Source organism: Corylus avellana, chromosome 9, assembly GCF_965113065.1.
Source record: "Corylus avellana chromosome 9, dhCorAvel1.hap1.2, whole genome shotgun sequence".
NCBI classification, from domain to species: Eukaryota; Viridiplantae; Streptophyta; class Magnoliopsida; order Fagales; family Betulaceae; genus Corylus; species Corylus avellana.
In genome coordinates, this window is record NC_142498.1 from 16,140,065 (window position 1) to 16,151,523 (window position 11,459).

At 34.7% G+C, this 11,459-nt stretch overlaps 1 protein-coding gene across 1 annotated transcript; it reads right to left on the minus strand.

Annotated features, from left to right (window-relative positions):
* Positions 1-492: 492 nt before the first annotated feature.
* On the minus strand, positions 493-3,664 carry CIPK21 (CBL-interacting protein kinase 21). Its single transcript, XM_059603771.2, has 15 exons — positions 3,257-3,664; positions 3,103-3,165; positions 2,951-3,022; positions 2,756-2,863; positions 2,582-2,653; positions 2,419-2,472; positions 2,202-2,327; positions 2,030-2,119; positions 1,814-1,939; positions 1,636-1,743; positions 1,425-1,544; positions 1,277-1,342; positions 1,131-1,205; positions 940-1,049; positions 493-854 (listed from the first exon to the last, which is right to left on the minus strand). The coding sequence occupies exons 1-15, from the start codon at positions 3,419-3,421 to the stop codon at positions 797-799; spliced, it is 1,413 nt and encodes a 470-aa protein (XP_059459754.2). The 5' UTR covers positions 3,422-3,664; the 3' UTR covers positions 493-796.
* Between the last annotated feature and the right edge of the window lie 7,795 nt (positions 3,665-11,459).

An 11,459-nucleotide genomic window follows, 5' to 3' on the forward strand; every position in this document is an offset into this window, starting at 1 on the left:
ATCGGAGCATTTTGTGAGTCTTCCAGTTCAACCTTGTTAGAGTTGGATGTGATCGCCCTCGCAATCAAGCCTTTCTAGAACTTGAATTTTGAAGTCTTCATACTCTCGTTCAAATGTCCTTCGAACATGCTTACGATCAAGACATTCTGCCTTGTATATTGATCTTTGAAAGTTGTCACGTTCGAACGCCCTACAATCGATGTTGCAAACGAGCTATTCTGTTTTCACCTTGAGCCAAGTTTTTTAACCTCATCCTAAGACCTAACGACTTTGAAATTTACAATTATTTGATTTTTTTTTTTTTTTGGTCTTGTTTCTTATGAAGTTCTTGTAAATACATTTTGATTGGTTTTTGATGTTATAAGACGGTACTATGGATACCGAGATTATGTGAACATAGGAATATGTGTTTCTGGATTTTTAGTTGCTCTGGTTGTATTGTATTATCTTAGAAAATGATATAGAGACAGTTTTTAGCATGCCCGTTTGGAATTTGGTGCATGACACTATGCACCTTAAAATTTGATTCTCTGTTATTTACCATGCAATGAAAACTTACATGAAGATTTGACATTGATGTACACATCTTTGAATAATATAAGAAAGGAAACAAACAACAAACAATTTGGAACAAGCAAACAGCTCTGCAAAAAGTCATAGTATTAGCTTTCCACTTGATAAATCAAGCCTATATTTGTAGGTGTTGGTTGTATATGAAGTGCTTTACATCTTTCTTTGAGAATCCATAAGGAACCTGGGTTGAAGAATGTTGGAGCCAGAGCCGAGCTAACCATAATTAACAGGATGAATAGCCAGGGGGATCTTTACGATCTTTGTAATTTGTGTCTTTAGAGCTGTATACAATAATTGAAAATTACTAGTTAGACAGCAGAAGCAATCTATGCTAAATTGACAATTTCAAACTAGGTTTCAGTTTACCATCCACTATCTTGGATTTTTTTGCTATTAACCCTGACTTCCTCTGCTTCTTCCCTTTGTGATGACACTTCTGATTCTTCTGTCAGCAGACTTGATAAACTTTTGCAGAACTGATCATTAACATGGGGATTAGCTCAGTAGGTTTACTCTAATCCAGAAACATAACTAGCTTAGGAATATATTCATCATACCTCTTCGTACACATGTAGCTCCCCTACAGATTTTGATATTTGTATTACACAATTAGTGGGAGCAACCTCAATCACCTGTAATTTGCCACAGTGGTGAGAGACCATGATGTGTTATTGTGAATGGAGAGTATATGACTGTTAATTACCTCTGCTGAGATGTCAATGTATGATCTAGAATATCTAGTCATCTTCTGTTTTGGATGCATCTTTATCTGATATGATGCAGAGTTGTGAATAATTTGTGCCCAAAAAGAGTTGGGGAGGGTTCTTAAGAGTAGTATAAGCAGATTATACCTTGTAATTTTTCATTTTTTCTACTGACAGACTCATATCCGTTGCCGCAGCTTCGATTTTCTTTATCGTTTCGTTAATTGTATGCTTGGATCCAAACATTGCTTTCTGCTTATTTTCATCCTAAATTGGAAAACAAAAGGATTGGTTTAATTAGGAAATGAACCAAGTAGGCTTTTACCATAATGACTCATATTCAGATTTTTAGACTTGCCTGCTCTTCAAAGAGACCTGATAAATCCAGATCATGTGACATGGCTATCAACTGAAAAGCATTTATGAAACTTGGCGATTTGGGAATCTTTGTCTCTGTGGCAATCTCCTGTTGAGAAATTCAGATAGTCAGGTCAATTCATGAAACTCTCTGGCTTGCTAGTGCATTGAGCTTTTACCTCAGTTGAATCGAAAGCGGCTTTAACATCGTCCATGTGGATTTTTTCATTGCATTCATATCCACAAGCAGGCACATAATCCTTTTGAAACCATTCATCTTCGATGATATCCGGTATGGTTATACGCTGCGGTCGTGGAACAAAAATCAAAATTATGAAGTAGTTGTTCATTATAGAATCTGAAATTGGCAAAATTAGAATGTTCAAGGGCTGTACCGTTTGAGGATTGGGATCAAATATTCTGGAGAGCAGTTTCTTTTGGCCTTCAGTAAACCATGGTGGATAAGTGTATTCTGCTTTGGATATCTTTGTGCAAACATAGTCATCAGGGAAATGGTAATTGTTTGTATTAGAAACTGAATTGATATATATTGACATTCGTAGGTACCTTCTTATATAAGTTCATCAGGTTACTGTCATCAAATGGTAGATATCCAGCAAGCACTTCAAATAGGATTACCCCACAAGACCATACATCGGCAGGCGCTCCGTCGTAACCCTTATTCATAAGCAGCTGTGTTCGAATAAACGTCAACTCTTATCAGCCTAAGTTTTTAGGATAAGTTATGATTTAACAACCAACTCCAATCACATCTACTACTCACCTCGGGTGCTACATAGCTCGGGGAGCCACATGCTGTGGTAAGCGTGTCGCCAGGCTGTTAATTTACCAGAATTTCAGCCCAAGAACTCAACTGTACATATATATTTATATAAAATAAAAATAAAAGATGATGAGCAGAACAAGATCTTAAAGGTTGCTGCTACCTTCCGCAATGCACTTAGTCCAAAATCAGATACTTTCAGATTCCCCTTTTGATCCAGAAGCAAGTTCTCTGGCTGCACATGGGATGCAAATATCCTAATCAGGATTTCTTTGTCTCCTTTGTATAACACAGAATTGGCTAACAGGAAAATGTTATATAGATTTTATTCCCCGACCTTTAGATCTCTGTGATATACCCCTTTGTTATGGCAATAGTCCACCGCATCAATCAATTGCTGGAAAAGCTTTCTTGCCTCCCATTCCTCTAACTTCTGGACATAAGACTATATGAAAAGATCATGGAATATTAGAATTTTCTCAACACCATGTTTACATCCTGAGGAAACCAGATGATTCATAATAATTCTCACCATCTTGTCTGTGACTTGTCCTCCCGACACATACTCCATTACAATGTGAATTTTTGTCTTTGTGCCAAGAACCTATATATGCGGTTGGGATTTAGACACAGAGAGACAGGAATAAGAAAGACATATAATTTTCCTGAAACTCTAAAACACACCTCATATATTCGTACGATGTTGGGGTGATGCAGAAGCTTCATTGTTCTAATTTCTCTCTGCACCTGAAATAGAAAGAAGAAAGCTTTTACTTTTACGGTAGGTGGAAGAAGACCAAAAAAAAAAAAACAGAGAAACAGAGATTGGAAATTTTGCCTGAGACTTAAGATTGCATTCCATCACCATGTGCTTGTCAATGATCTTGACGGCGACATAGTTGCCGGAGGTGCTGTCCACGCCAAGCTTAACCTTGGCGAAAGTTCCTTCTCCGATTGTCCGACCAAGTTTGTACTTTCCTATGGTGTTGGCAGCAAATCCCATTTTCCGATATGAAAAAATATATATATATTCTCGATCTTCTCCAACAGCCTGCGCTTCTACACTCCCTGCAAGTGCTTCTTGTAACCGCTCTGCTCTACGGCTATATTATTGTCGAAATCGGATGAAAGGTGATTTATTGTGGGAGATAGCTCGTGCTTCTTGCTTGCAGCTGTCATACTCCTGGCTCTCATGTCTTCAAAGATGTGTGATTTATGAGAGAGGCTTGGAAGACTTGGCTTTTCATAGTCTTCCATTAGATGGAAGGGAGGATGACCCGTTGGCTATTTGGTGAAGAGCAGGAAACGTGATTTGAATGGAAGGTAGCCGTTAGTGTCAAGTTTCGTCAGCAGTGCAGTCACATGGTAATTTAGACTTCTTTTTTTCTAATTTTAGAGAAATAAAATAACCCAAAATTGCTGAGTGGCAGAGTAATTTGTACTAAGAATATCTTTTCCACCTGCTGTTCACGGCTTCTTGTTGAGCAATGGGTACAACCGTATAAGGTTAAATATGTAAATCATTGTTCGATCTATTTAACTAAATGACCGAATTCCTCGACTCTAACCTTAACCCTAATCCTATTTTATTTAATTTCATATAAAAAAATGACATTGTTAAATGTCGTTTGGCGAAGCATATATATAAAATTATATAGATCAACTATATTCTGTCCCATTTAATTGAACAGCCCGAACACCCTAACCCATTTAATTTCGTTTAAAATTTTGTCAGCTAAATGTAGCGTGTTAAATTCGGGTCGTATCTAGATACATGTATAAGACAATATAGGCTAATCATAACCTGACTCATTTAATTGAACAGCTTACATCCTCGATTTTAACCCTTAATAGTTAGTACTAAATGTCACGTGTTGGGTTCGGGTTGTGTTGAAGCATATGTTTAAGATTATATAACACAACCTTAACCTGATTCATTTAATTAAATAGGTCAGACATTTCAACTTTAATTAACTCATTAATTTCATGTCATGCGTCCCTAATCTCTACTAAGCGGCTTGGCTACTCATGGCAGATCGCCAAGTGAGATGTTAAAAAAATTTTAACAGGTGAAAGAGCTTAATTTTTCTAATTAACATCATAATAATTTGCCTTCATATATATATATATATATATATATATATATATAACACCGGCCATATGGTGTTTTCTAGATTAAGTCGGCCACTCCGGTTTGGATAGGGAGCTCAAACACCGACCATGGAGTTGATGATGAAACAAAACTCCATCTGCGTCAATTATTATCTATTTAATAAACTTTAATTGCTAGATTTTTTTGACCATTTGAAAAAGACTCCATGCTTTTTAATTAATATGCACAATTACTAGGTAAACCTTTCTCTGGGGTGGTCATTTACGAGTCTATTCTCTTCTGAATTAACACACGCGAGAGAATCCTTAAGCCATGTGTCCATTTGCAAGGAGATAATTATATGGTAGCTTCTTTTCTTCTCTTTTTTTTGTCTTTTGTTTTTATCGGGTTCACACATTTATTCAATGGACGGTAATAAGATATTTTAATACACTATTATTGCAACCAATTTGATTTCATACTCAACATCCTACGTCTAATTTTATATTCGGTGTGACGATATATTGACTCTGATGACAAATAATATATACTTTGAATAGACAGATTTGCGAGAAAAAAAAAAAAAAAAAAAAACTAATGTTTAAAAACTTTTGTGTGTATATATATATATATATATCAGGTAAAATACTTATGACCTATTTGGGATTGTGTTTGAAATGTCTAAAAGTGCTTTTAACACTCAAAAAATTCGTTTGAAGAAAAAAAATTCTTTGATAAAAAAAAAAAAAACGCTTTTAAGGGTTCAAAAAGTCTAAAAATGGCTAAAAAACACCTTTGACAAAAGCTTAAAAATGAAGTTTTTGTCCAAAAACTATTTTTGACTTAAAAACTTTATTTCTTAAACACAATCCCAAATAAGTTCTTAAAATTATAACACATGGGAAAGAAACATTATTTGTTGGAGTAAGAAATAGGGTGAAGCTGGATGCTTCATTAGATTTTTTATTCATGCCTGTTTCTTGGTGTTTTCCTCTTTTCTTGGGGGAGCTCGTAGCTGGGATAAGAGGTAGCTCAGAACAATTCATCGTAGTTATCACATTTAACATGTGCGTTTTACTTTGTACGTGTCGAAAAAAATATGCATTTACCTACGTGGACATATAGGTGGATGACAAAAAGTCGTGAGTGGAGCCCAATAGTTGATGCAAGTGTCGAAAACATTAAAAATATCGCCACCGCGTCTTTTGGACGCTGCGTTTCAAACATTCCCCACGAGATGGGAGAGAATTTGGTGATGAGTCCAATGGGCTATGTTTGGCAACAGGCCGGGCCGGCACTGTAGTGGAACGGCACTGTTCCAGCTACAGTGCCAACAGCAAAAATTGACTTTTTGCTTAATTTTTTTTTTTTTTAATAAAGCAAAATATTAAAAAAAAAAAAAAGAAAAAAAAATGAAGAAAAAATGAGGAGAAAGGGGTGGTGTTCCAACCACCCCTTAGCCAAAATGGGGTGGCCGGACCACCCCATTTTTGGCCAAGGGGGTGGCTGGAGCCACCCCCTGGCCGATCTGGGGGTGGTCGAACCACCCCCATGGCCAAGGGGGTGGTCCGGCCACCCCCTTGGCCAAAAAAAAAGAGGGATCGGGTGCATTTGGGGACTACCCCATACCCTTGGCCATGGGGGTGGTTCGACCACCCCCAGATCGGCCAGGGGGTGGCTCCAGCCACCCCCTTGGCCAAAAATGGGGTGGTCCGGGCACCTCATTTTGGCCAAGGGGTGGCTGGAACACCATCCCTTTCTCCTCTTTTTTTTTTAATATTTTGCTTTATTAAAAAAAAAAAAAAAAAAAAAATTAAGCAAAAAGTCAATTTTTGCTGCTGGCACTGTAGCTGGAACAGTGCCGTTCCAGCTACAGTGCCGGCCCGGCCTGTTGCCAAACATAGCCATGGTTTTGACATCTTGGGAACGACGAGGCTCCACGTAGCATATACAAAAATTGGAATGGAAACGGTGCCGTTCAAGCCTTCTACGTGAAGATCTTCTTATCATTGTTGTGAAAATATTAATTTCAATCCTAACCCAATTTGAATTTGTGAATATATTAATTTCTCCCTCTTTTTTTTTTTTTTTTTTTTTATCAATTTTTTTGGAGTAACAGAAAATATGTCTAATAATTTTGGATTAATATACCGCAAATACGACTAATACTTTCTTTGGATCGTATGTCGCTTTATAGTTAAAGGGGCTCCACAACAAAACAAAGTTAGTGAAAGGATGAACAAAATCATGTTTGGAAATTTTTAGGTTGCGGCAATTAATTATGCATGTTTGATCACAAACCAATCTCTCATATAAAGCAACAGACTCTAAGGTTCTAGAGGAAGAATGAACAGATAAGCCAATAAATTATTCAATTTTGAAAATATTTAGTTGTTCGGCATTGGCTCGTATGTAAAGTGGAGGGTGGTCGAAGCTAAATCCAAGTTCAAGAAAATGCATATTTCTTGGTTTTACCTTTTACAATGGCATCAAGGGCTATTGGCTAATGGATCCAAGTTGAAACAAAAATTATCCATACTAAAATCCACAAAAGCATAATTAAGCAGCACAATAATTTTATTAACAAAGTGCATCTTTTGAACTCTTTAAAAGTAAAACCATTTCGGGGGCAGCTAACCTCAAAGTCATCCATCCATTATAAAAGACTTGTGTTATGGATTATTCTTACTTACAAAACCTTTGTAACTTTGAAACCTCAATTTGTAATGAGGGAAACGACTCATTCCCCTCTCACCATAGTGGCTCTAGAATATATGGCTTTATCTATAAGAATCACTTTCATGTATTAGACCGACTTTTACATCGATTTAATCCTTAACTCAAACAGTAAGCATTACAACCCAAAACCAAACGTTGACTCATGAATTTTCCAAATACAAAAATAAAACCTAACAATCTTCTCTTTTGACAAATCTGTGACAAAACATTCCAACAACAATTACAACACAATATATTACAAAGCAATCCTATCAAATCACTAGACCTAATTTAGAATTCATTTGCTGATTCCCATCACATGCAGAGGCCGACCGTACAGTCTAGCCAACAATAATAACTATATTTCTATAAGGTTCAAGCCCATATAAAGTTGCTGTTTATATATACAAATAAATCATAAATATAAGGCAGCTTACACACTTAGAAAACCGTGTTTTTGGTTAAGTAATTAATTGAGTAATTTGGGGAGTAGATGAGAGCATTAAATAAACATCAACCACACCTCTCAAATATATTTAACAAATCACCACCCCAAAGTAGCATACATATTTAATAAACCACCATGTATAGGGTTTTTATTTTTTGGCCTTTAAAGAGGAGTCGATGAGGCTATTAAACATAATCTCAAGTAAAAAAAACTCAAGGTAGCGTAAGAAGCAAATTAAAGATCATGCTCAATCTCTCAAATAATGTGGATATATATAGATTTTAATTCTATAAGTCGTGGGTATTTGACAGAACCGTGTTTATGTCATTCTAAACTACTGTTTATCTTCTAAAAGTTGAAGATTAATTAGCTGCCATTGCCAACAAAGCATCGTGGGTACGGTTTTGTTTGGCTGTCACAGGTTGTTGAGAAGAATATCGTCAATATATCATATATATTGGAATTAAGCAATGCCTGCGGTGTAACCCTTGAAGCTTTGATGTGGAAAATCTTTGAAGTTATACAAAAATAATAAACAAACAAACATTATTGGAGGGTAGCCCTATCCACAAAAGTTCAAGGAAATCTAATATGCTGCTGCAAGCATATAATTGGACGACAGCCAAGTAGGCATTTACTAGGATTGTCATATATATATATATATATAGACAGACAACTACAACAATTCTAGCCATCTTGTCGAATTACGTTTCTGATAGGTGATCAAAAGTTGACAAGGCGAGGAATATAGAGATAAGATGGAATAAATTGTATGAAAGTATAATTATTATCTTAATATCTTATTGTTATATAGATTTTTATTTTTATTTTTTGGATTAAGATTATTATGAGTCCTTGAGGACCATATTACATACAAACAAGCAAATCATGCCTATCACCAAGGTGGTAATTGAGTTGGTAAAGCAGTATGGGATATAGTTCAATTTCCCCCCTCTTTTCTTCTTAGTGGTCATGGATTCGAACCCGCTTGCGATAATAGTTCGCGAACTAGATGCTATTAAGAAGAGGCTTTATCAACTTATACTTTGGTAGGCTGTGGTGATGGACTCGACTTCTCAGGTAGTAGTTATGGCTCAAACCGAACATTCTACAGCGGATAGAAACTCGGATGGTCACGTTCAATGGGAGAAATTACACTGATCGCTCATTTCTACCTTAAAGATTAAAAAAAAAAAGAAAAAAAGAAAGAAGCAAACCATGCCTGGCTAAGGCACACTAGGTCCAAGACCAACACCTCCATCTCCACGGGATGTACTACAGACTATCTTCTCTTTGACTTAGGGTTTCAGGCACTCATTTGTACATCTCTCACGGACACTATGCTCATAGGGACTCTGTCTTACCTCTTTTTACTAGTTTTACTCTCTTAGCTAGGATTTGGGTTGACTTAGACTTCAGAGTACCTCTAGTCTCTGGACCAATTTATCCTTAACTATGGATGATCCTTCCATGAATTCTTCTTCTAAACCTAAATAAACCACTCTAGGTACCTTCATTAATAAAATAAAATAAGAAATGCTAATATTTTAAAGAAAAATGTTATTTTGCATTAATCTCTCAACATATTCAGCTAAACTGATGTAGCATGCTTAATTCCACTTATATCAATCTTAATTAAACTTTTTTAGAATGAATTAAACATACCATACATTTCAGCCAAGTATACTAAAAGAATGTTAAAAAAAAAAAATAATAAATAACATTTTTTTTTTCTTTTTTAAATGATTTTCGTTTACATAGAGGTTTAGGATTCTTCTAATTATCCTATAATGAAGCATAGGGTTCAGTTTTTTTTTGGTTACCCTACGGCCCAAAAAATTCTTTCATCAATCACTTCTCTCACCTAATTTGATTTTTTTTTTCCCTCACCTAATTTGATTTAGCATGTAATTATAGTAGGGACCATTGCGAAGCTGAGCATCACGGTCACTGTCCTGGACTGTGGGGCACTAACTACATCTTCCCATTTTTGTCCACTTTTTCATATCAAGTCAACAGTTGAACCCAAACGCGATAGATTATAATGAACTTGACGACATGTAATCAAAATTATAAAAGCTAAATACCGTTATACCCCTAAAGTATCTTAATATGTCATTCAAGTTCAACTAAACCTTATCTGCTTGGTGACTGTACATGATTGAAATCACGTCACATCTGACACGTGGCGAGAACAAGAAAGAAATAAGAAAATTATGATAGTTCAACTTATGACTTTCGAACAACTTAAGAGGAACTGGTTAGTTATAATATGAGAGTAAAATGGTCATTTCACTTTTTGATTGGATCATTTTACCCTTTTGTTATAACTAATTGAACTAATTAATTCCTCTCTGGTTGAAAACAACCAAAGACTTTCATCCAATTTACAATACAAATAACTTTATTAATTAGAGAGTTTACAGATGATTTGAATCCAATATAAACTTAATCAAATCTCTACACATATGGTGATTTAATCTCACAAATCATCTTCAAATCAAGCTAATATAATCTTCATTAATTTTTATACTTGAGATTAATGGGGGTGACAAAGTGATATTTAAATTTTGATTTAATAATTCAAATATTAAAATTAAGGTTTAATAAGAAAATTGTAAAAGAAGAGAAAGTTTGTGAGGCAGCTTAAAGGAATAACAAAGGAAAATAAAGATAAAATTTTACTTTAATTTAGAAGAATTCAAGTTAAAATCGAGTCTCCCGTACCAACAATAAAATTTGGTAGAGTCTCATAAGATAAAAGAGAAAAAGAAAAATTACTCCTAATAAAGAAAAATCTCATTTGAATAGCAGAAACTTTAGTAAAAATACTTCATTGATTCATCATCATCATCTATAACATCACATCACCTTATATAATCCATAAACTTTTAAGAGATAGGACACAATAATGGAGTTATCATAAACATGACAAAGACTAAAAGATAAACATAAAACTAAAATATCTATCAAAAACACTCACATTACCAACATACTTCTTAATCTTAGGTCACCACAAACGCAACCTTTTTTGACTTGTTTTGTTTTTTTTTTTCTTAATTAACCTTGTTTGACTTGTTACTGCATCACAACATGATCTATAGGGATTGTTGATGGCAATTTGAACTCTTGTTAACAAGGGACACCCTGTTGGTAGTAGACAATTTGAATTCTTGTTGATACAGAACTCCTTGTTGGTGATTTAGGATACGACTCCATCTTCGGGATCACAACATATGATATATTGTCCGGAAAATAGTGCCTTGTCTTTTCATTTTGTTTTTGGTTTTTTCACTTGTCTTGTCATTTGGTTGCTATTGCTATAGTGTACAAAAAATAACCACTTTCTTTTGGGATGCAGAAAAAATAGAGAAATGTTACAATTTGTTATGGTATTCTCGTCATCTTACAAATTATTTTATGTCGTATAAAAAATAATTTATTTGTTATTATAATTGACCTAAATTACAAATTAGGCCATGTAATATAAAAAATAATTTATAAATCTTCAAGATATGTCAAAATAACAGTTTACTCATTAAAATTAATTTATGTTAAATAACTTAACAAAATTTGTAACTTTGTCACGCCATACCCAATAAAAACGTGATACATTTTAGTATTAATTTTTTACTTTAAAAAATGACAACTGAGATTTTTCACATCATTTTAGGACATCAACTCACATCAACCCTCATTCTAAGTCATACTCCTATAGTAAATTAACATAATCTCTTATATCCCCAAAATTTTACTTTGTGCGTAACATTTTCTCACTTTTAT